Consider the following 25,455-nt stretch of genomic DNA (forward strand, 5'->3'; position numbering starts at 1 on the left):
ACAGAAGAAGGGAGAGAAAAAAAGAGAATATTAAAAAATAAAGGAAGGAAAACACACTAACATTTGTTAATATTGAAATATTAGTTCATTTGGTTTGAAAGAGGAGAGGGATAGAGCAGGGAAGGACACAGCGACTTCAACTGTATTTATAATGTTTTACTTTTTAAAAATCTTTTATCTGAAACCAACATGGAAAACTATTTACATTTTTAAGTCTCAATGGTGGTTTAATCAGTGTTTATTTTATCTGAAATATTTTATTTATAAATGATGATCTTTCTGCTATCACACCCATAGGTACAGTTTGCACCTGCAAGAGTCCAGAGAAGTAAAAAGATACACAGCCTAGACCACAAGCCGGCACCCCCAGTTCCCAGGTTTCTAGATTAGAATCATTCAGCTGAGGGCCCCAAGCCTCCATTTTACTTCCCTCTGCTGCCAAGCTGTGCCACAGATGATGAATATAAACAAGACATGGCAAGAATTATAATGGAGAAAATTCCAGAGAAGGGATAAAGGGAGGCAGCTGCCTCCGCCCATGCCAAGGCTGGCAGTGACCTCTCTGGAGGTCACCTGAAGGGCTTGGTTAAGGAAACCCTCCCCTCTTGACAAAGGTCTCCAGGCTTCCCTGGCTTCTGTTTAGAAAGAAGCCTGCTCAGGGAGTCAAGTTGCAGTGTTAAAAGCTGGTAGAAAGGTCTGGATCTTTTATGCTAGGCTTGGGGTTAAAAGAAATGGGAAACTGCCAGCTAGCATGGCACAGAGGATTCTCTGTTATTTGCAGTTAGGACCACTGCCCCACATCCTTGACTTAGAACCTCTGAAGGAGAGGTACAATAATGCTCTGAAAATTATATGCTAGGGAAAAACCAGACCCTCCCACAGCCTCATCCGTGGGGGCTCCCCGGACGTGATACTCCAGTGTGCTCTGGTCAGAAACAAGCAAAGCCTTTTGTCTGCATGGACCCCACAGTAAACAGATCAACAAGGCAGCACTCCTAAAAAGCCTGGTCCAAGAGAAGCCCCCCTCCTTCAGGCTGACACAAGGCCTGGCAAACAGAGCCAGGGCTGAACTCCTGCCTCCACTGGCCCACCCCTCTCAGCCGAGGGCCTATGATCAGGGCATGAGATGCACGACAGTTGGCAGAAGACTTGATCTGGAAGTCACTTGTCCTTGGGAAGGCGTTTAAGGTTTTACCTGCATGCTGGAGGAAGGACTGAGGGTGGATGCAGCAAAGGAAAAGAAATGGCAGAGGCACAGCCAGGCAGAAGAAGGAGCAGGAGGCACTTACTTCCGCTGGGTTTCCCCAGACTTCACCCGGATGCGCCTGATATGCAGCTCCTGCCTGAGGTTGCGGGGTTGAGACAGGTAGCTGCGAAGCTCCTTCCACAGGCTGTACCAAGACTGAGAGGTCCCCTCCCAGGTGAGCTGGATCTTCAGGAGGTCCCCCAAGTCCTCCTCAGTGTAGACCAGGAAGGTGTTGGTGGCATTCTGCTCGATCTGCTCCACTCTACAGGAGAGAGAAGCTGATCTCATTCCCCTGACAGCTGAAAAACTGCCACACTGTGCAGGGTGACAGTGGCAGTAACAACCACACACAGACAGGAGAGAGACAGTGTGAGCTCTTCCCCCACCTCTAGCCCTCCACCTCCCACAAGCAGGACCAAGGTGGAAGCTCAGGTGTGCTCCACATGGGCCAAGCTAACTTTGCCCACAGCACCCCAACTTCTTATCAAAACCATTTCTGGGCACCCCTCCACCCCATTTATGCTACTTCCTGAAGAGACAGGACCAAGAAAGAACACAGTAAGAAAACACAGCCTGGAACAGCAGCTTGCACCTGTAACCCCAGCACTCTGGGAGGCCAAGGAGGGTGGATCACGAGGTCAGGAGTTCGAGACCAGCCTGACCAACATGGTGAAACCCATCTCCACTAAAAATACAAAAATTAGCCAGGCATGGTAGTGGGCACCTGTAATCCCAGCTACTTGGGAGGCTGAGGCAGGAGAATCGCTTGAACCCAGAGGCAGAGGTTGCAATGAGCCAAGATCACACCACTGCACTCCAGCCTGGTGAGACTCTGTCTCAAACAAAAGAAAACACAGAAAAGTCACATCCACACTCAAGTGCGCTGTTCTGCTCAGCTCACAGGCATCTGTCTCCCCCAAACTCCTAGCCACTTCCTGTCTGACTTTCTCATTTGGCTTGGCCTGGTTGGCCTTGCCCCATCTGTATATAAGTGTGTTTGTATGTTTATGAACCTGGTCTCCCAGCTAGACCCTGAGCCCTGAGAATTGAGCTGCTTTGATGATGTTTCATCACAATCCCAACATTACCTGGCATGACACTTTGTCCCTGGAAGATACTCAACAATTATATATATAGATCGCTATGCACCCCTCCCACAGCCACCTCATGAGGAAAGGTCCAGGGATGACATTTATGAAGTTCCAGGTTGCCTAAAGCCTCGTCAGGCATTGCCTGGAATGAAACAGCAGTTTCTGCCCAGCTGATCCAGCTGCTGATCCAGCTGCTGATCCAGCTGCTGACCCAGCAGCTTCTCACGCTGCTGATTCATCCCAGGAGCTTTCCTCTCAGAAACGTTGAGTCAGGGCTTGGTGGAGAAGGTGCAGCTGGAGCTCCACTCTCCTTGTGCTCTCTCATTTTCAAACCAACCTGTTACCTGTCCCAAACCCAGCAAGGGAAACTGATGGCTTACATTTCCAGTGGCAGAGTCAGGGAATCTGCATTGGTGCCATAAAGGGTGACATAAAAGGTGGGCTCAATTTCTCTCATGTTCTTGTAACTGAAGACATGGATTTTCATCTGATAATGGTAAACTGCAGAGACAGCAGAACAAAGATCCTTGTAACCCTTGCTTGTCATCAGAGGACACCCCTGACCCAAACTGAGTCACCCAGCACAGAGATTTTAGGACTGACATTCTTTTGGTTGAGCCCAACCTGAGCCCCCATCTGCTCTTGTTCTGTCCAATGCCATGAGGCCACTGCAGTATAGAAGAAGAAGCCTTGTGCTTGGGAGTTAGATCTTTTCAGGATTTTCACTTCGCTACTTTCTAGCTACGTCCCCCTGGTTTAAGGCCAAGGTATTAACCTCTCTGAGCCTCAACTAAAATAATACCCACAGTACCCAGAAAACTTTGTGATTGTATAGCGCATTACAAAAACGTAACATGTCATTTTGGTCCCCTGTTCATCTGCCTCAGGTTTCTTAGAATGATCAAATGAGAAAACAAATATGAAACAGCTTTGAAACTTACATCCAAGATAGAAATTTAAGATATTGATATTATGATCATGGACTGATAGCCACATCACAGAAGGAATCGCCACTGTTTATTTTGCAAAAATTCCCTTTCCTAGGACATGCACAGTGTAATCTGATTTGCAATGATTTGATTGAACTATGCTGGCCACTTCTCCTGGGCTGGGACATGCCCTGCTCTGAGATATGGTATTAAGAAGGAGGTATTTAGGGCCTTCCTCAGGGACACTTCAGGGACTGAAGGTTACCTCTGAAAGGCATGCCTGCCCGTGTTTTTAGGTACATTTTGCTGTTCCTCTTGTTCCTCATTTTCTTGGCATTATAGCCAATGCTATTACAACGGTTCTTGCGGCAGCTCAGACAGATCCCCTTTTTGAAGCGGTTGGAGTCAGTGCACTGGAAGGCAAAGCTCGGCTTGTCCTGATTCACCAGGGAGTCGACAAAGAGGTGGACGGCCCGCTCATGCTCACATTTTACCACCTCCGTGATTGCTGGGGGTAGGAGAGACAGAAAGCATGCAGGATGAGCCCTTCTCGATGATTAGACACTCAAACAATAAATACCATACTCCTCATCAGTGATAGCTGTTTATTGATGCTGTTAGTATTTTCGTGTAATTCTTTTGCTTGTTTGTTTTTTGTTTTGAGACAGGGTCTCACTCTGTTGCCCAGGCTAGAATGCAGGGGGACGATCATGACTCACAGATCACAGCAGCCTCAGCCGCAGAGGTTCAGGTGATCCTCTCACCTCAGCCTCCCCAGTGTCTCAGACTACAGGCACACAACCACCACACCTGGCCAATTTTTGTAGTGTTTTACAGGTATGGGATTTCACCATGTTGCCCAGGCTGGTCTTGAACTCCTGGGCTCAAGCAATCTTCCCGCCTTTGCCTCCTAAAGTGCTGGGATTACAGATGTGAGCCACTGCACTTGGCCTGTGTAATTCTTAATGTCCAGCAAGGTGCTAGGCTCCCATTAAGATGCAGAACTTCAGGCAATTCCTGCTGCCTAACTGTTCACTCTCTCGGTGGGAAGACAGCACTAATACACACAAAGCAATAAAAAGCAAGAAAGCCCATAAAATAAGCGCTAAGTAGAGTGCTGCAGACCAGCTGTGCAGCGGGAATCACTACCTCCTAACAGGGCTACACAGTCACAAAGGCTACAAATGAATCAGATCCTAAACATCGTCTCATCCAGGGCTCAGCAAAATATGACATGCAGGGTGGCTACCTCTTTTTTTGCTTTTTGCTTCTGTTTTATAGACAGTGTCTCATTATGTTGCTCAGCTGGCCTCAAACTCCTGGGCTCAAGTGATCCTCACCTGGGCCCAAGCAGTCCTCCTGCCTCAGCCTCCCAAATAGGTGGGACTACAGGTGCACCACACTATGCCCCCTGGCTACCTTTTTTTTTAAATAAAGTTTTATTGGAACAGTCACCCTCATTTGTTTATGTATTGTCTATGGTGACTTTTTTTTTTTGAGATGGAGTCTTGCTCCCATCGCACAGGCTGGAGTGCAGTGGTGTGATCTCAGCTCACTGAAACCTCTGCCTCCTGGGCTCAAGTAATTCTCTCAGCCTCTCCAGTACCTGAGATTATAGGCATGAGCCACCACACATGTCTAATTTTTGTATTTCTAGTACAGATGGAGTTTCATCATGTTGGCCAGGCTGGCCTTGAACTCCTGACCTCAGGTGATATACCCACCTCGCCCTCCCAAAGTGCTAGGATTATAGGCATGAGCCACCATGCCCAGCCTGTCTGTGGCAACTTTCATGCTATATCAGCAGAGTTGAAACAGATACAATACAGCCTGCAAAGCCTAAAACAGTTACTGGCTGATACTTTAAGATGTTTACCAACCCCATTCTAGTCCAATTCCTTCAATAATAGATTATAACCCAAAGGGGTCCATGGGGGTGAGGTAATCTGCTCAGGGTCATAGAGACAGTTGCTTACAAAGTTAGGCATACAATTTGGATTTTCTAATCCAGGTAATTTCAGGGATCTTACAAAAAATTTGGCTAGGCCACCCCCAACCCTGCCTCATTGGCACTAGCAGCCTTAAGAAATGATATCATCCGGCCGGGTGCAGTGGCTCATGCCTGTATTCCCAACACTTTGGGAGGCTGGGGCAGGTGGATCACCGCGGACAGGAGTTCGAGACCAGCCTGGCCAACAGGGTGAAACCACATCTCTACTAAAAATACAAAAAATTAGCTGGGCATGGTGGCAGGTGCCTGTAATCCCAGCTACTCAGGAGGCTGAAGCAGGAGAATTGCGTGAACCTGGGAGGCAATGGTTGCAGAGAGCCAAGATCGCACCATTGCACTCCAGCCTGGGCAACAAGAGGGAAACTCCATCTCAAAAAGAAAGAAAGATTCTGTCTTTTAAAAAAAGAAAAGAAAAAGAATGTCCACAATATGTTATTACACACAAAAAAGAAAGTTGAAAAAAAATAAATAAAAATAAAGAAAGTTGTAGAACAATGCGAGTTTGGGAAGAAAATATGCATGCAAATAAATTTGCAAAGAAAAAAATACTAGAAGGACCCACACAAAAGCATCCCTACTGGCTACATGTGAAGAACGGAAGTAGGGCTGGGAGTAGGAGCGCACTTTTGCTTTATGCAAGTCTATAATGCTTGATTTCTTTTTCAACAAACATGTCTATTTCTTTTGTCATAAAAAAAATTAATCAGCTAGGCACAGTGACTAACACCTGTAATCTCAACATTTTGGGAGGCCAAGGCAGGTGGATCACCTGAGGTCCAGAGTTTGAAACCAGCCTGACCAACATGGTGAAATCCTGTCTCTACTAAAAACACAAAATGAGGCGGGCATGGTGGCACATGCCTGTAGTCCCAGCTACACAGGAGTCTGAGGCAGGAGAATCGGTTGAACCAGGGAGGTGGAGGTTGTAGTGAGCCAAGGCTGCACCATTGCACTCCAGCCTGGGCAACAAGAGCAAAACTCTGTCAAAAAAAGAAAGAAAAGATAAGAAGAGAGAGAGAGAGAGAAATAAAGAAAGAAGGAAGGAAGAAAGGAAAGAAGGAAGGAAGGACAGCTGTGACCTCAAAGCATGAGAAAGCAGAGCAGAAACCACTGGATGAGTTAGTCTTGGAGGATAACGAGAAACATTAAAACGGCAGTGGAGGGCCACTGTGGCGGGAGGTGAAAATAATGAACAAGTGGTACCTGCAGTGCTGATAGCTCTGGCTGATGTAGAAAGAGATGGGACTGAGTCAAACACAAAGCAGAAAAGAGGGAACTCACTTCCATATCCAATTGTTCCCAAGACGTCGTTGAGTCCACAGCCGGGCTGGAAGTCACCCCCATTGGGGTAGATGTCAATGTGGCCCACAGGCATCTGAATACCAATGCTCAAGCCGAAGGAACGTGTGTAGGTGTGGAGGACATCCACAAAATCCGCATCATCAGGAGAGAGCCTCTTGTGGATGTCCGCTCCCTCAAACATGGGCCCGGCAGGATCCAAACCTGCAGCAGAAGGGGGACCCAAACCAGCTACGTCAGGTACACCAAGTCAGTGAGTCCTGATTAAAAGTTAAGTCTGAGTGTGCAGAATGAAGATGCCTTCCGAACCCAGCCTGGAAAAGCAAGACATGGGAAGCATGGAAGAAAATAAGAAACCCATTTCCATATGCAATTGACCCCAGGACATCATTGGGTAAATTAAATCCTATTGTTATGGAATTGACACTTTCTTCTGAAGCCTTCATGTATCCCGACACCTCAGCCAAACCCCATAAACTAGCCACAAGGTTCATGCTGCCGCCACGCAGCTCCAAGGAACTGCTCCTGTTAAAACTAAAGCGGTTCTAGAAAGAACTCAGAACTGCCTGAAATGTAGCCATTTGTCCCATTCATTCTGCCACTGAGCACCTTTCAAGTCCTTAATTTTGGCAGAATTTTTCCAGAATAACTAAGCTGCCTATAACCTTCTGGAAGGAGAACCCAGTCTCCCCAAACTGAGCTATTTGTGTTTGGACTTATTCTTCCCCTTCCTTTAGTTATGAGCCAGGCCGAGGGGTGGAATCGTGAGAGAGAAGGGGATGCCCAATGCACTGAGAATCCATACATCAGGCCTTCAGAATTGCTCTATTTTGCAGCCACAGTGAGAAAACCTTTCTGCCTCCAAATGTTTTGTGTTGAGCAGGCAAGCGACACTGTTGAGAGCACTGGTTCTCATATTTGAAACTGCACAAATAGCACTGGGCACTTGTTAAACTTAAATCCCACCATACAGCTACACAAAGTTCTGGAGGGACATACAAGCAACTAGTTACCTGTATGTATGTGCACTGGGGGAGAGGGTGGGTAAGGGAACTAGACAGGTAGCCAGAATAGTAAGAGAAACTCTTCACCATCTTTTGATTTGAAAACCTCATTAATGTAAAACCGTTCCAAGAAAGAGCTTGCAAAGTATAAAAATGCAGATTCTCAAGTCCCTGACCTCCTAGAGATTCTGATGGTTAGATATGAATTACGGAGCCTAGAAGTAGATATTCATTCCCCAGATGATCCTAAAAGTAGGTATTCTGCGGACCAAATATTGAAAAACTTTGTGTTTTCCTATCATTTCTAAGATGGAACCTGAATCTATCCCTTAATTCATACAGTCCATGTGAGATCGTAAAACACTGTGTGCCCATCAGTATTAGCTACTGTTACCAAGCCCAAGTGATTATCGGAACCAGATTTATCCCAACCTGAACAGCTCTTTTGCCCCAGAGACACACAGGAAGGACCTGGAGAAAGTTAAGAGACAAAATGTGCCAGAAAGGAAGGGCCCCTGGAACAGTGGTTCATCACTACAAGTGGTTTTGCCCCCACAGGGGACGTCTGGCAATGCCTGGAGATGTTTTGTTGCCCCCATTCTAATGGAGAGAGCTGCTGGCATCTAGCAGGGCCAGGCCAGAAATACAGCTAAGCATCCTACAGTACACAAGTCAATCCCCCCAATACACACACACGCACACACACGCACACACACACACACACACCGCACACCAAAACCTTATCTGGCCCCAAATGTCAATAATGCCTAGACTGAGAAACCCTGGTCTTGAAACACCAAGACTGGGAGGAGATGTGACCAATAGGAGTCCTGAAAGGAGGAAATGGGTAACTGAACCGTGTTCACCACACCCCAGCACGTTAGAACCAGGGAGCCTGTCGGGAGACTTGAGAGGGTCATTTCAGGATAAACAACAGGCAGAGCTACTGTCTAGAGTGGACAGTTCACTTGCAGAACTCATTACTCATGAGAACTGGTAGAGGATGAAACACTAAAGAGTTTCCAAAAATTTAGATAATGTTATGTGTGACTAAGACAGAAAGGGAGCCCAGGTTTCTTGAGGGTTCAACCCTAGCCCAGGACCCAAAAGAAAGATGGCACGAAAGCAGCGTCCTCCCAGAATAGCCCACGACAACCCATTTCAGAGGCAGCAAAAACCACAGTACTGACACAGCGGCCTCCCCCTGCCTCTCACCATGTCCCCTGGAGGAGAGAGAAAGAGAGAGCAACATTCTGCTTTGCAATCAATACAAGAGAGAGGCTCCTTACTTGGTGTGAACAAAGGTCCCCACCAGACAGTCAGTGCCATGGAAACCAGGCTGTGCTGAAGGAATGCCAGCAGCTGATGGGGTTTCACAGGCTGGCTGGTGGGCAAGGCTGGGCCTTCACCTACCCAGCCAGAACCTGCCTGCCGTGCTCTGACTGTCCTTGACACATATCTGTGGCCCACAGATTCAGGGGCACAGTGGCACATTTAACTTTTTTAACTAGGGATGAATGAGAGGGAAAACTGCCCCCTTAAATAAAGAGGAGATAGAGAACCCCTACTTCTTTCATTCAGTCATCAACTCCTCCAAAGTTGCTTTGTCCAGCAAATGGAGCACACACACATGCACGCATGCAAAACTTCTAGGGCTGTGCATTCTGGCCTGGCAGGGCAGGGCCTGCTATAAGTTCAATACCCACTTTTTTTTTTTTAGACAGGGTCTCACTCTGTCACCCAGGCTGAGTGCAGTGGCGCAATCTCAGCTCACTGCAACTTCTGCCTCCTGGGCTCAGGTGATCCTCCCACCTGCCTCCTGAGTAGCTGGGATTACAGGCATGCACCACCATGCCTGGCTACTCTATCTCTACCTACAGAAGAGAGGCACCATAGCACAGCAGTGAGGTCATTGGGATCTGGAATCTGACAGCATGGGTTTGAGTCCCAGCTCTGCTACTTATAGGGCCCAGGATAATGGGCACTGTACTTAATCACTGAGTTCTAGTTTCCCCATCTGTAGAATGTTCAGGATTGCTATGTGGCTCACAGAGAGCATAAAGCAACTGTCACACATGAGGCATTTGACATTAGCTAGCATCCAGCCTACGCATAGTGAACACTGAATCCACATTTCTTGAATGAATACATCTGCTTACTTACCTGTTTATAACGAACAAGATGCAGGTTCAATTACAAAGATACAACCTTTTTCCTAGTATATCACAGACTTCTCCCAGAAGCCTAAGAGAGTAAGACTCTAGCAAACCCCCATCCACACCCTCTGGCCCAAGCAAGATTGGGGTTCAGGTGTCCCCTTGCAAGGCCCAGGCTAAGACTGCCTGGTGGCCTTGGCATAGTGCCATCACTGGATGCAGGACCCATGCAAGCCTCAATCCATCCTCTTACCAGTTGCAATCACCTGGTCCACAGGTCCGTGAGAAGTCCACCAACTAAAGGGAGAGAAGAGGACACAGCCTCCTCCATCAGATATGCACAATAGCGTGTGTCAGGTAAGTCAAATAATCCCGAGGTGCTGCTTGGCAACTGGACAGAGGCCAGACCCCTGCTCTACAGAGAAAGGCCAGAGGGAAGGGGCTGTGCTCAGGGCATTGGGCCTCAGGCTCCATGCAAATATCGCAGAGCACTAATTAGCATTCTGCCTTGCTCCCCTGCCATCCTCTAGAGAGAAGCCCTCACCCCAGCAGATGCCACTCAAACAGGCAGGGGAAAGAAAGAACTGGAAAACTGTCTCCCTAGCCCCATCTCATTTCAGATTTAGAAACAGAGAAAGGCAGGATCTGCATTTTGTCATTGTCACTGACACCCGGGCCTGATTCTGGTGTGTGCTACAATTTGAACTCAGCTGCCTGGATCTGAAACATCACACCTGTCATTCAGGGGCTAGGAAGAGGCCCTCAGACAGTGGAACTGGAGTGGCTTCAGGCCAAACTGCTTTGCACCCGCAAGCGGTTAATGAGCAGTCATGGGTGGCCACATAATCATAGCCCACTTTGGGCAGCTCAAGCCCCACAGTCTTAGAAATCAAAAATAATGCTCTCAAGCATTGGATCAGCAGGCATGTGCGTGCACGCGTGTTGGTGTGTGTGCAACGCATATACTAGACTCAAGCCCAGGGACAAGGTTCAGGAGAGCCAGGAAAACCTCACAAGTGTTCTCTTTAAAATTCTACCATACCAGCTTGTCACTGAAACCTGAAATTCTACCTTTGCCAAATCACTATTTAGCTAAGGAATCTCTTCTACCTCAGTTTTGTTTTGTTTTTTGAGACGGAGTCTTGCTCTGTCGCCCAGGCTGGAGTGCGGTGGCATGATCTAGGTTCACTGCAATCTCCACCTCCCAGGTTCAAGCGATTCTCCTGCCTCAGCCTCCTGAGTAGGTGGGATTACAGGCATGCACCACCACACCCAGCTACTTTTTATATTTTTTGTGCAGACAGGGCTTCACCGTGTTGGCCAGACTGGTCCCAAACTCCTGACCTCAAGTAATCTGCCCACCTTGGCCTCCCAAAGTGCTGGGATTACAGGCATGAGCCACTGCACCTGGCCTGAGTTTTGTTTTAAAATGAAAACGCTGCAGGGAAAGGAATCGTTCAGATCTTTCCTTCTAGGTGATCACCCTTAGTATCTTGGGAGTGAGGTGGAAGCTAGAGGTGAAGATAAATAAAATAACACTGGAAGGAGGAAAGAAGTTCAGGGAAACAAATTTACCATTAATTTTAGCATAGAGGAAGCTTTGTGTATATACTTGGGCCCCAAAATGAGAAAGAAAACATTTTACACTTTTCACAATCATTAAATGATTTAATCCAAACCCTCACATTAAAAGCTCAGTAATATGCCGTTTTCAACACAGAAAATTCAATTTTCTATTGGCCCCCTGGGGACCAATATCAGAAAGGTCCCTTTTATTACAAAGCTGAACCACCCATTCTAAATTGATAGCTATCATTCACAAATATACTACCTTATAATATGGGAAAGAGACTATTGGGAGACAAGATAGAAATCCGAGGCAGAGGCCAGGTGCGGTGGCTTGCACCTGTAAACCCAGCACTTTGGGAGGCCAAGGTGGGCAGAACACTAGGTCAGGAGATCGAGACCATCTTTGCCAACATGGTGAAACCCCATCTCTACTAAAAATACAAAACTTAGCTGGGCATGGTCCACGTGCCTGTAATCCTAGCTACTCAGGAGGCTGAGGCAGGGGAATCACTTGAATCTGGGAGGTGGAGGCTGTAGTGAGCCAAGATCACACCACTGCACTCCAACTTGGTGACACAGCAAGACTCCATCTCAAAAAAAAAGAGAAATCAGACGCAGAATTCAAACTAGTGGCCAGGCACAGTGGCTCCCGCCTGTAATCCCAGCACTTTGGGAGACCGAGGGGGGCAGATCACGAGGTCAAGAGATTGAGACCAGCCTGGCCAACATGGTGAAACTCCATCTCTACTAAAAATACAAAAATTAGCTGGGCATGGTGGCAGGCGCCTGTAATCTCAGCTACTCGGGAGGCTGAAGCAGGAGAATCGCTTGAGCCTGGGAGGCGGAGGTTGCTGTGAGCCAAGATCACACCACTGCACTCCAGCCTGGATGACAGAGTGAGACTCCAACAAAAAAAAAAAAAAAAAAAAAAAATTCAAACTCGAATCCTAGAATCCAGTCTTCATTCTTTCCCTCTGAGTCCTTGGGTGGAGACCTAAGTGAACACCCAAAAGCTTTGGGGCAGGGCTCCGTCAGCTTCTGCTCTTGAGTTATTAGCTGTTTGCCCCTGGGCAAGTTGCCTCACCTCTCTGTGTCTGTTTCCTCACCTGTTGGACTAGAACAATGGTTTTCAAACTGTGTTCCCTGGTGCTCTGATACTCTGAGATGCCCCCAGGGAAAGGGAAACCCCACGTTGGCAGGGCTAACACAACCCATCACATACCCACCCTGCTTCACCCACAGCAACCCCCTCTCTCTCTGCCTCATATATTGGGGGACTGTGCAAGTTCAGTTTGAAAACAAAGGGTCCTGTAACTAAAAAGAACATTTGGGAAGTTTTGGATGAGGTGTTCTCCAGGTTCCTTCCAAAGCTAACCTTCCATGACTCACTCCACTGCCTCAGTGGTAGCATTCTGATTCAGCACAGCTGAGGGAGCCCAGCAGTCACCGGCTGTTGGTGATGGAAGCGGAGCTCACCTGTGATTCGGCCCACCGTTCCTTTCACGAAGTTGCCAGCATACCCGGCCACGTGCGCTCCGAGGCTGTAGCCGATCAAGTGGACATTCCCGAGAGAAAATTCATCCTTCTCCTGCAGAAAGTCACCAAAGTAAGTGGGCAGAAGAGCAGGGTCCGGAGCCCCCAGAGTTAGCAGCAATTCAACAATTCAATCACTGTGCAGGAGGAGACGCAGGGGCCATGGGCACAGAGACTTCCCCAGGGCCCCTCTGGCTTTGCTAGTGATGCCACATATGTGGGCCACAGCCAGCTTAAGGGAGGCCAAAAGGACTTGGTGGCACTGCAAATGGGGGCAGGGTGGAGGGTATGACTAGAGGCTGAATACCTGGCTGTTTCCTACATATTTTCTGTTCTTTCTGGCAGTTTCTATGAGAGGGGAGGGTGGTGAGATCAAAGCTGCCCTAGTCACTGGAGACTGCAGTGCCAGCCACAGCCCTCAGCAGAATGCCCTCTGCCTGCCCTCTAAGTCCTAACCTCCACCCAGCCCCAGGAGCTGCTGACTTCCTCCCCACAAGCCCACCAGGGACCCCAGGCTTGAAGCACTGTCCTCTGTCAGAGCACTCATTTGGGGGGTAAGGAGGTAACCCCACAGCTTGGGAACCAAACTCTGTAGAACAGCTTAGACAGAGGACAGAGGGATTACTCGAGAATCCTGACCAGAATTCTACCAGAATTCATCCCACTCCATGGGAATAAGGAAGGCCAGGCCAGAATTGCCCAGATAATGATGCTGCATTGACAGTGTAGCCCGCCCTGCTTTCTCCCAGCTAAGTCCATTGATCCCAGGCAAATCATTAACCTATTAAAAGTAAATAGGCTGGGTGAGGTGGCTCATGCCTGTAATCCCAGCATTTTGGGAGGGTGAGGCAGGTGGATCACCTGAGGTCAGGAGTTTGGGACTAGCCCTGCCAACATGGTGAAGCCCCATCTCTTCTAAAAAAAAAAAAAAAAAAAATTAGCCGGGTGTGGTGGCAGGTGCCTGTAATCCCAGCTACTCAGGAAGCTGAGGCAGGAGAACCGCTTGAACCCAGGAGGTAGAGGTGGCAGTGAGCTGAGATCATGCCACTGCACTCCAGTGACAGTGAGACTCCGTCTCAAAAAAAAAGTAAATATAAGACTTCAATATTTGTTTTCTACACTTCGTATTTTAAAAGAGTTATTAGGCTGCATTTTTGAAATAACCCCCTCCCCACCCTCAGCACAGCCATGCTTCAGAGGCGAGAGCAGGCTTTGTAGGAATTTCAGATCACAAGCCCGGCCTGGTTCCTGGCCATCCCCAACCAACCTAAGGGCATCTGTTTCTAAGATCAGGAAGGAACAACTCATAAGCCCAATTTTCAGCAAATTAAGAAACAGGAAAAATCCAGAGATCTGTCAATAATTAAAAGGCTTTTGAAAAGTCCCAGCATTCAAGTATTCTGAGCAATACTTAATTCAACAAAACTTTTAATCCTAAAGATTTGTATCAGGCTCCAGAAGTTCACAGCAACAGATGTATGATCTGTATTTCTCAGGAAGACTGGGGTTTGAGGCCCTGCTGGCGACAGGAGACCCCCCTCAGCCCCCGGTACCTGCAGCCAGTCGAGCATCCTGGCAATGCTGTGTCCCACCACCCTGGTGTTATTGACTGCATCCGTGTAAAGCTGGTGGGCCAGGGGGAGCCAGTCAACCACAACTACATTGGCGTCCTTCTCTCTTGTGTGCAGCGCTGACACGAGTTTGTGTAGCCAGTTTTCAAAGATACCACTCATCTGCAGAGAAAAGCAAAAGTTATTTTTTACTCTTCTTGGTTTCAGTAAGTCCTAAACAATATGGAATTCCATTCTACATGACCCTGTCTCCAGCTAATTTTTATTTTTTGAGTCAGGATTTTGCTCTGTTGCCCACGCTGGAGTGCACTGACAACAATCTCAGCTCATGATAGCCTTGAACTCCTGGGCCGAGGCAATCCTCCCGCCTCAGCCTCTAGAGTAGCTGGGGTTACAGGCACACGCCTTTTTTTCTTTTTTGAGATGGAGCCTTTCTCTGTCACCCAGGCTGGAGTACAGTGGTGTAATCTCAGCTCACTGCAACCTCCACCTTCTGGGTTCAAGTGATTCTCCTGCCTCAGCCTCCTGAGTAGCTGGGACTACAGACATGTGCCACCATGCCTGGCTAATTTTTTGTATTATTAGTAGATCCGGGGTTTCACCGTGTTAGTCAGTATGGTTTCCATCTCCTGACCTCATGATCCACCTGTCTCGGCCTCCTAAAGTGCTGGGATTACAGGCATGAGCCACCGCGCCCGGCCAATTTTTAAATTTTTTGTAGCCACAGGGTCTCACTTTGTTGCCCAGGCTGGTCTCAAACTCCTAGGCTCAAGTGATCCTCCCATACTGGCCTTCCAGAGCGCTGGGATCCAGAACCACCATGCCCAGCCCCCAGCCAATTTTAGAACCTGCACGTTGGCTGCTCAGAGACCAAACATTTGCACATGAGCAGGACCAGCACAGGCAGAATCACTATGCAGGTATTTGTCTTCCATAGCTCTTTACATCACCAGTATTTCCCATCAAAACTTTCCTAGCTAATGTCCTATACTGTTGCCCCCCGGTCTGCTAAGGCCACTATGAGATATGTGTGAAGGGTGATACTGGCATGAGGCTGGTCTGAGTCCCTGTTACAGGCAGGCAAGTGGCCTGGTCCATCCTTCAAAGGCAGCTGGGGAGGGTTTCCCTGGAGAATTAGGTTCTCCATTAGAGATTTAGGGAGATGCTGTCTCCTAGGTGAATGCAGAGTTAAGAAGTGACCCTTCCCACAACCCATCTCTGCCATCCCTCTTGACCCCAGAGTAGGGAAAAATCTGTCCCTGGAATCCGAAATTACAACTCAGAACATATTTTCCCACAGAAACAAAGTTATAAATGGTGACTAGTCCAGTTGTAAACCTATCCACAAGCACATTGTCAAATAAATAGATTTTCTGTGCCTAGCCTGGGAACCCAAACGCCATTTACAATCTTGCTTCTATGGGAAACTGCTGTTCCAAGTTCCAAACAGATTACAAAAGAACTTTCTGGAATGCAACCCATTTGTAAGTCACAGGCAGCATGTATTTGCATTTTGACAGGGGGCCTTAAAAAGATTCAAACGTATGATTCCGATTGCAGGCCATGTGATGAGCAGGGATGGACAGCCTCTTAATCATCTCTGCTTTCATCAAAGTAGGTAGACACCTACCCTCTCCTGCCCCTGACTGCAACCGTGGATCTTAGACCTAAAGACCCCAAAAGCTTGTAACAGATATGAATTTCTCATCATTAAGAAGAGACTGTCCCCTTCCAATTAGCCCAGGCAGAAATCTGCTCACTTAATAGTGCCATTTCCCTACAGACTGTCATTATATGAATGAATAAATCCCTGGCTGGTCAAAAGCCTCTGAAGCTGAGCACTAAAGCCCTTTTTTGTTGAAGTTTGTCATGGGCTTTTCAGTGTGAATTGCTCAGCTAGGACACATAAAGAGCCCCAGTGCCTTTAAACGGAGCTATCTCTATGCAAACAGGAGGGCAGTGTGCCAAGGGCAGCTGGCAATCCAGGCCAGCTGGCTACTCACAGGTTCTCGGAGCCAGTCAAGTTGCTTTAGTTAAGCTCAGCTCTCACGGCAGGATAGCCCCTTCCAGGCAGTGGTTGACCAGCGTAATTAAGTGTAATTAAAGGGGTCCTTAAGAGCCAGTGGAGCTGGGCTGCTGCCCTCAGGAGAGCCACTTTCTGAAAGCCCGTTGTGTGCCAGCATTAATACTACCCTGCTGGAGTCCAGATTGCCCCTTAGCGAATACCCATTACATTCTTCACAGCTGTCTGAAATACAAGCAGCCCACAAGGAAACGGGGGAAGAGGGTTTGGAATCTGGAAACATCAGAATTCTTTCTAATTGACCAAAACAAAGGGAATCAAATCTTGTGTAAAGCCGCAGAGCTCCCTCCCAGGGCTCACCGTCCATCCATGAATGATGAAAAAGGTTTTAGCTGTCATGTTGAAACCGCAGTCTTCTAAGGGCTGGCTGTGCCTGAGGGAGAGGTAGCATCCTTCATGCTCTGGGTCCTCGGAGGTACGGAGGTTAAACCTCACAGAGGGCTTGACCTCAGCCTGTACAGCTTTGGGTTTGTGGAGCTCATCTGGGAAGAAAGAACAGAATGTGGGTGCATATAGCAGACTTGGGGAGTGAGAGACCTGGGGTCTGGTTCGATTTCAATAGTGAGCAAATTGCTTAAGCCATCTGGGTTTCAGTTTTTACATCTGCTGAATGTTCCCTTTTCACCTCCCAGAAAAACTGTGAAGATATTATAAAAAGGACATCTCATCTATACTTAATGTGTATTAAATTAGTCACCAGTATTAATTATTGTCACTGAAATAAATAAGTCTCTCTCTTGCTTTTCCCTTTCTTTCCTATCAAAAGGAGTTCTCCTTCCTTCCTACTTTTAGGGCACGGGTCCTCAATTCTTTTTCTGAAATGCTTGGGACCAGGTGAGTTTCAGAATTCAGAAGTTTTCAGATTTTAGAAAGGCATTATGGAGCATACACCATATATCATATAATGCTGCCAGTGTGGTCTGGGCTATCCCCCCAGATCAAACACCCTAATATTTCTGCAGAGAAATACGTAACCACTCACATTTGAGGGCAAGCATAATCAATAGCCTCCTGTCATCTCAGGCCAGGTTTTTGCTGCCAAATGAGTTCAGATCAGGTAAAGCCAAACAAGCTCTTGCTGCGAAACAAGTTACCAAACGCATTTTCCAATTTTGAGAGATTGCGCATTTTGGAATTGGAGGCAAGAGGCTGCTGATCTGTTGGAAAATAGGCTTCCCCTAGTGTTCCCATCTAGGGAGCCTCAGGCATCCTCAGCGCCCTTTCTAGTGGTGGCATAGGCCAGGCATTCATCCAGTTTGTTAAGTGATGACTGAAGCCATGGAGAAACTCCTAGGAACAACAGAATCCCCCTTTCCAGCTTCACTGCTCATGCACAGTGCCACCTGGGAGATGGCCCTGCTCCCAAAGTGCAGCTCATGTCACTGATGGCCCCTGTGGCTTAACACTAGTTAGGTGCTGTCATCATGACACCATTTCAGAAAGTCATACATGGACCCACCCGGCACTCTTACAGCCATCCTGGATGTATCACTGGATAACGGGCCAGAGAGTATCAAATCTATCACCCAGCAGGGAAGGATGCCAAATGCCCATCTTGGAGTTAATTTATCTCAGAGTTAAGAAGCAAAAGGAAAAAAGATACCAAAAGGAAAGCGATATATCAGTGGGGAGGATAGAGGGAAAGGAGTGGGAGAGGGGGAGAATGCAGCAGATGGAAGAGGGATAAGGTTCCAGAAAAGGCTGCTGAATGCACATGAGTAGAAATCAGGTTAACTGTCATGAAAGTCATGAACAAAAGCCCCAACCAGCAGAAATGTGAACCACAGACATAACGAGTTCGACAACTCCCCAGCTTCTACCCAGATAGCCACTCACACAGAGACCAGATGGGGAAGTCTAGGGGAAAAGGCAGCTGCTGGCCTCCTGAGACAGATCTGTGGATAAACCTGAGTAAGGACAAAGACTCTTCCCTTTGGCGTCTGACCCACTCTGACCACAAAGTTCTCTAGCTGCATCTGTACTACTTTTGGCCTCGTCACTTCAGCCTCTGGAACTTTCTGATTGTTCTTCACCCAGATGTCCTCATGCCTCCTTCTCTCACTCACTTCAGCTCTTTGCTCAATGGCCAACTTCTCCACAAGGCCTTCCCTGACCACATTGTAACATCCCACCACCTTCCCCCACCAGCATGCCCACCTTCCTCCTCTGCTTGATTTTTCTCCATAACACTGAGCACCATTGACATTTTAATCAGTGCAACGCCTGTCTTCCCACCACTGAAAGGTAAGCATCACAAGGGTAGGGATTGCCATCTGTTTCATTCACTGCTGTCTCCCCTGCTCCCAGAATAGTGCCTGGCTCAAAGTAGCCATACAGGAAATAGTTTTTGAAATGAATGAAATAACTCACACATACTCAGAGGCATGAAGCACAGAAGTTAGAAGGAACTTTAGCATTTAACAGGTGAGGAGCCAGAGATGAGACCTGCCCCAGGCAATGCTTCTAGTTAGCACCAGAGTTGGAAACATGTTGAGTTGAGCCAAGCTTTCCATTCATTCACAGACACCCTCCCACACATGCAGAAGTGGACACAGATCTTCTGGCACAACCTCAGCAGACTAGGAGAAGATGAGATGATGGCATTCCGTTTAGGGGCTCCCCAGCCCTCCCCTGCTTAAGCAGCTGACTTAGTTCTCACTCTGGGTGACTGACTCTGGCTCCCCCAGGGCAGGCTGCCTCCACTGGAAAAGGCTGCCATGCAGATCTCAAGAGGAAGAAAAGCTAGAAGCCAGAAGGAGGAAAGGGAAGAGGAGTGTGAAGAGGAAGAGTGGGGGAGCACAAAAGTGTTGAAGAGGAAAAGGCTGGCAACCTGGGGGAGTAAGCCCTGCAGCTTCTAAGCACAAGTGACTTACTGGAGGCTCCCGGCAAGCACTGATCAAACCACAGCCTCCTACCCTGCTACCTGAACTTTCAAGACGCCTACACCAAGATTAAAAGGCAGCTCCAAAAGACAAAGGTCTTTCTAACAACCGTCTTGCCTCTCAGACCTCCAGGTTCAGGCATGAGGACAAGGTTTCAGAGCTGCTGGTGGGCCACTGGGCTGGCTGGACAGCACCAGGGCAGGGTGAGGGCGCCATATAAAGGAAGGGGGTGGGGGCGAGAGGGCTGGCCAGAGCCAGTGCACCCTGCCAGCCTTTCCCTCTTGCAAGACTTGCCCGGGAAACCTACATCAGGAGCGCGGAGAGACAAGTGGACTCCAAGGTGGATTGGAGGAGAAATGGGCAGCGACGTGGGAAAGGAAGAATTTCAGAGGAGCAAGGAGGGATTGAAGAACCGGCAAGACAGAGGGGATCCAGCATAGAGAAGCGAATAGGGGGAATAAAAATAAATGCACGTTACCTTCCAGCTGTCCCGCTGGATCAAAAGGTGCAGGGCTCCCCGCAGCAAAGCAGCAATAGAGGCTCCAGAAACAGAGCAGAGGAACTGAGTTTCTCATCCTGCCTTACCACAACCCCTCCCCCGAGACAGTTTAAAAGACAAAAACCACCTCTCGGTGTTTCCAGCAGTCCGGGCTGGTAAGACCAGAAGTGGGCAGCCTTCTCTCGACCAGGGGCTGGGGGTGCTGGATGCAGAGAAGGTGGAAAAGGAAAATGTGGCCGCACGGAGCCACGGGCAGTGGCAGGGAGCGAGTGTGAACGGCTTGCACCAGAACCAGATCTGCCCTCGCCCCGAGCCGCCGAGAGGCTAGGGCTCGCTGCTGTCACACTCCTATAGAGGTAGTTTTTAAAAGTATGGGAGTCATCTGACCCATCGCCAGATGGTGATTTGCATAATTTATTCCCGTCTCTGGACTCTGATTGGTCCAGACGCCGGAACCGAGATTGAAGAAAGTTTGAATGAAAGAGCTGCACACTCACAACGAGTACGCCGCACGCTCGGCCTAGCTTCCTCCCGGGCCCGCTCCGGCAGCCCCAGCTTTCTCCCACTGCCCTCGCCCAGACCCCTAGATCCTCCTCCTTTCCCGCCCGCCACCCTAAGTGGTGGGGGCGCACATTTCCCCGAAACTCTGCGCCCTCTGGGGACGCGATTCCTGAAGAAGGAGGTCACCCTCTCCAAGGCGCAAAGCCACACTCTCTTTGTGAGTAGTGTATCCGCTCCCCGGGCCGGGAGTCCGTCGGGGAAGAGCCACCTGGTCATCCCCTTTGTCCTTCCCTTCTCCCTCCGATCCCTCCCAGCGACGGCTGCAACAGGTGCAGACTCCGCGGCCGCACAGTCCCCGGCGGAACGAAGCGGCTGTGGGCAGCGGCCGGCGCTGGAGGATCGCACAGTCCCTGCTCCAGGTCCTCGCTCCTCCACTAGCTGCGAAACTCCAGGCTAGCCAGCCGGCTTTCTCCGAGGCGGTTCTGTAGTCCGCAGTACATGGGTGATAATGTATCCGCGGCTTAGAGATGTTGGGAAAACTAAGAGTTCACTTAGCAAAGCAGTTAGCGCGGCGCCGGGTGCCGGGCAGGCTCTCTCCTACGGTGGGGTGGAGGGCTAGAGGAACACCAGGCGACCTCCTTAAAGGGACCAGGGAGCCGAGATTTGGAGCCTAAGACTCGTAGCCAGTGCCCAGTGTTGTCCGATGAGCAGTAACTCTTTGGTGGGTGAAATCAAGCACCTCCTTTCTCTTTTCTCCATCATTTCCTCCCGGCTCTCCTTCCCTTTATGAATACGGGTCCTGGGGCAGAAAGCAGCTAGCAGAGGGAGAATTTGGCCCAGAGTCTGCGTCTGGCGCTGGGGAGCGGGGACTAAGCCCGGAACACCCGCGGGGCGGCTGCGCCAACAGCCACTGCGGACACAGAGAGGGTGCGAGAGGCTGAGAGGCCGCACCCCGCCGTCCAGCCTCGCTCCAGCCGGGAGAAGCCGGCTCTTCAAGGCGACACCCTTGACCGCGAGTAACCCTGCAGTCGCCCAGAACAGGTCCTGCCCCTGCCTAGGGAGGCAAACCCTCGAAGCAGCCCCGCGCTCGGCTTCCCCAGCGTCTGGGCTTCAGCTGGAGAGACCTGTGTGGGGAAAGTGAGCTGGGAGCCAGCAGATCCTGTTCCCACCTCCCTTTGTTACTTTTGTTACTCCAGCTGTCAGCAGAGCACGCTTTGTCCCTCCCGTGTGCTATCATTCATTAGCAGGACGCAGGCTGGCTTTAATTTTTGAGTACAGAGCTCAACTGTCTATATGGGATGGCAAATGTCAACCCCAGATATGTTGTTCCCACTATGTCTTAATTGGCAAACTATACAGACATAGGTGTGTGTAATCTCCATTTTACAGATGGGGAAACTGAGTCATGGGGACAGGCTGCAGATTTTTGAAGAAAGTCTCAGGACAACCTGAGTCATGGGGACACACTGCAGATTTGAAGAAAGTCTCAGGACAACTCTCTTCTCTGTTCTGGGTTTGATTTGGTCAATTGACCTTTAAATGTGAGGCCTTGGCAACCTCGTTGCCATCTCTTTAGTGGCTGAGGCAGGGGGTAAGCTGTAGTCAAAAATCCTCTTCCCTAGCCCTGGCAACATAGAGAGACACTTGTCTCCACCAAAAACAAACAAACAAAAAAATGTTTTAATAGCCAGGCAAGGTGGTACTCCTGTAGTGCAAGCTATTAATACTTGGGAGGCTGAGGTGGAAGGAGTCCTTGAACCCAGGAGTTCAGGGCTGCAGTGTTCCACCATCACACCACTGCACTCCAGCCTGGAAAACAGAACAACAAAAAAACTTCTTCCCTGTTGAGTTGCTCACAGCCATGCTTCCTAGATAATTAACTGGATAATGTGGAGGGTGTGTCTTGAGAACCTTTGTCATAGGTGAGATACCCCCACAGAAGCCAGGGTATTTTGCAGGGTATTTTTGCAAGGTAGTCCTGCAAAGTTGGTTTTCCTGCCTAGAAAAAAAAAAAGAAAAAGCTGTGTTTTACAGGTTCAACAAAATCAACATCCATTTTTTAACTGCCAAGGCTATTAAACCATTCAGGTTTTATTACTAGTTGGTTAGAGTGCCTTCCTGTGTCTCTGCATTAAAATATCATATGAGAACTTTCAAAGGACATCATGAAATTATAATTGTAGCATTAGAATATATGACATCAACAGTTCTGCTTCATACTTCCCAGAAGAACAAGGAGATCTGAAGATTCTCCCATGTGAAGGAGTTCCAGCTGAGGAGTCTCAATGGAAACTTCTGCTGTGTTGCAGTCAAAATTTCAAGGTCTCAGGCAACGCAAGGAAAGGGTTCCAGTCATTCTTACTTGGCAGCCCAGCACCTAAAGACCCTTCCGATGTTAAAGGAATAAGTCTTCTGCTTATGATAAGGGCCCACTTTCCACTTAAGAAAAGCTCAAAAGCAATTGCTCACCTTCCCAGACTCCCTTGCAGCTAGAGTCCCCGATTCAAATTCAATCAATTGAACTCTGAACTGGAAACTAACGGGGCTGGAAGCACATACCCACTTCACTCTGCTAATGGGCAACCTGCTCTGGTTCTCAGCGGCAGCAGTGGAGTCACTCCCAGACTAGTCTGCAGTGGGATTTGGGACATTGCTGTCTGCCTGAGTATATCCTCCAAGCTTCTGCCCTCCAGAGATTCCAACTGTTATCCTATATTCTCTAAATGAGGTCCTCTTGTATATACATTATCCAGAGACTGTTTATATTCTTGCAACTAAGAAAATGACTTAATTGCCAGATGCTTATTGAGCAGCTACTAGGGAGGAAACACTGGCGTAGGGACCATCCCTGTGCTCTTACAGACACAATGCAGAAAGTTACAAGTGCCAGAAGGCTGGCTGATAATGTAGACGTTCCCAGATACCTGGACCAATGCTTTCCAACATAAATATATAATACAAACCGCATGTCTTGGTCAGGTTGGGCTGCCAGAACAAAATACCATAGACTTAGTGGCTTAAAACAACGGAAATTTATTTTCTCATCGTTCTGGAGGCTGGAAGTCTAAGATCAGGGTATCAGCATAGTCAGTTTCTGGTGAGGGCCCTCTTTCTGGCTGCTAGATGGCTGCCTTCTCACTGTGTCCTCACATGACAGAGAGAGAGAGAGATGGCGCTGTTGTCTCTTCCAATAACAACTCTAATCCCATCATGCTGCCTCACCTCATAACCTCATCTAAACCCAATGATCTCCCACAGGCCCCATCTCCAAGTTAGGGCTTCAACATAGGAATTTGAGGGGATCCCCATTCAGTCCATAGCAGCACATATATCATTTTATGTTTTCTAGTAGTCCTATTATAAAAGTGAAAAGAAACACATGGAATTAAAATTAAGCAGCTGGGTGTGGTGGCTCAGGCCTCTAACCCTGGCACTTTGAGAGGCCAAGGCAGGAGGATGGCTTGAGTCCAGGAGTTTGAGGCTAGCCTGGACAACATAAGGAGACCTCATCTCTCCCCAAATGAATAAGTAAAAGCATTTTTAAAAAGAAATTAATAACATTAATATATTTTACTTAACCCAAGATATCCAAAATATTATCACTTCAACATGTATAAAATATAAAAAAATTATTGAGATATTTTTCATTCTTGTTTTGAAATCCAGTGTGTATTTTATACTTACAGCGCATGTCAGTTTGGACTAGCCATATTCAAGTGCTCAATAGCCACATGTATCTGGTCACTACCATACTGTATTGGACAGCATAGATCTAGTGTTAAAACCTTTGAGATCATTTAGTACAACCATCTCACTTTACAGATAATGATCCCAAGACCCAGCCAGATTAACTGACTTGCTCAAGGTCACACAGTTGGCAAAAAGGCAGAGATGGAACACAAATGTGGGTTACTAATTCCACTTTTTTTTTTTTTTTTTTTTTTTGAGACAGCGTCTCACTCTGTCACCCAGACTGGAGTGCAGTGACACAATCATGGCTCACTGCAGCCTCAAATTCCTAAGCTCAAGTGATCTTCCCACCTCAGCCTCCCAAGCTGCTAGACTACAAGTGCCTGCCACTAAGCCCAGCTACTTATTTCCTTTCGAGATGGAGTCTTGCTCTGTTGGCCAGGCTAGAGTGCAGTGGTGCAATCTCGGCTCACTGCAAGCTCCACCTCCTGGATTCAAGTGATTCTTCTGCCTTAGCCTCCCGAGTAGCTGGGATTACAGGCAACTGCCACCACTCCTGACTAATTTTTGTATTTTTAGTAGAGACAAGATTTCACCATGTTGGCCAGGCTGGTCTCGAACGGCCTCCCAAAGTGCTGGGATTACAGGCATGAGCCACCGTGCCTGGCCTTATTTTCTTTTATGTTTTTGTAGAGACAGGGTCTCGCTATGTTGCCCAGACTCATTTCAAACTTCTGGGCTCAAGCGATCCTCATGATTGGGCCTCCCAAAGTGCTGGAATTACAGGCATAAGCCATGGCGCCCAGCCTCTAATTCCAAGATGGGTGCTTTTCCCATGGCCTTTCCCTATTCAAAGACAGAAGAGATGATGAAGGACTGAGAGGACCAGACTTAGTGGAAGACCTGAAATAAAGACATACCACTGCCTCAAAGAAAGACACAAACGTGACCCCTTCAAACACTTACTCAGCACCTACCACATTCCTGCATTGTGCTAGATGCTGTAGGAAACTCGAAAAGAAACGGCAAATGTAACTGAATGCATAGCTTACTCACACTCTGAATTCCAAGTGCAGAGAAAAGAAAAAGTATAAGTGAAGGAAATTGATAGGACAGACCATTGGGTGAAGGTGAGACTTGGGAGGACCTTAAGGGATGAAAAGCTCTTACTTTTTGGCCTTGGCTAGCACTTGGATCCTCCCGAGTTATTTGCTGCCTATAAAGCTTAGAAAGGGACTGCCAGGTTTCCGCCAAGGGAGCGGCATCTCTATGCATACCTGCTCTTAGTTCTAAATAACATGTAGCCTGGCTATCCCCTCAATAAGTTAAGAGGCCTGAAACCTCCAACTGCTTAAGGGTTTTTTGGGGGTTTTTCTAGTTTTTTTTTTTTT

The 25,455-nt window shown here is 48.2% G+C and overlaps 1 protein-coding gene across 2 annotated transcripts in view; it reads right to left on the reverse strand.

Annotated features, from left to right (window-relative positions):
* Positions 1 to 20,233, reverse strand: part of LIPG (lipase G, endothelial type) — a 27,730-nt gene extending 7,497 nt beyond the window's left edge. Inside the window, exons 1-8 of one of the 2 annotated variants that reach the window (XM_017529645.2) lie at positions 19,853 to 20,233; positions 16,793 to 16,974; positions 14,392 to 14,571; positions 12,782 to 12,893; positions 6,559 to 6,780; positions 3,532 to 3,774; positions 2,718 to 2,838; positions 1,290 to 1,508 (exon numbers count right to left, since the gene is read on the reverse strand). In XM_017529645.2, the coding sequence (XP_017385134.1) occupies positions 1,290 to 1,508; positions 2,718 to 2,838; positions 3,532 to 3,774; positions 6,559 to 6,780; positions 12,782 to 12,893; positions 14,392 to 14,571; positions 16,793 to 16,974; positions 19,853 to 19,949 (1,376 nt within the window). In that variant the 5' untranslated portion in view covers positions 19,950 to 20,233. Of the gene's footprint in view, positions 1 to 1,289; positions 1,509 to 2,717; positions 2,839 to 3,531; positions 3,775 to 6,558; positions 6,781 to 12,781; positions 12,894 to 14,391; positions 14,572 to 16,792; positions 16,975 to 19,500; positions 19,547 to 19,852 lie in introns of those variants that run through there. The other variant, XM_037738953.1, reaches the window with a different exon arrangement.
* Between the last annotated feature and the right edge of the window lie 5,222 nt (positions 20,234 to 25,455).

Source organism: Cebus imitator, unplaced genomic scaffold (assembly GCF_001604975.1).
Source record: "Cebus imitator isolate Cc_AM_T3 unplaced genomic scaffold, Cebus_imitator-1.0 Scaffold60, whole genome shotgun sequence".
NCBI lineage: Eukaryota > Metazoa > Chordata > Mammalia > Primates > Cebidae > Cebus > Cebus imitator.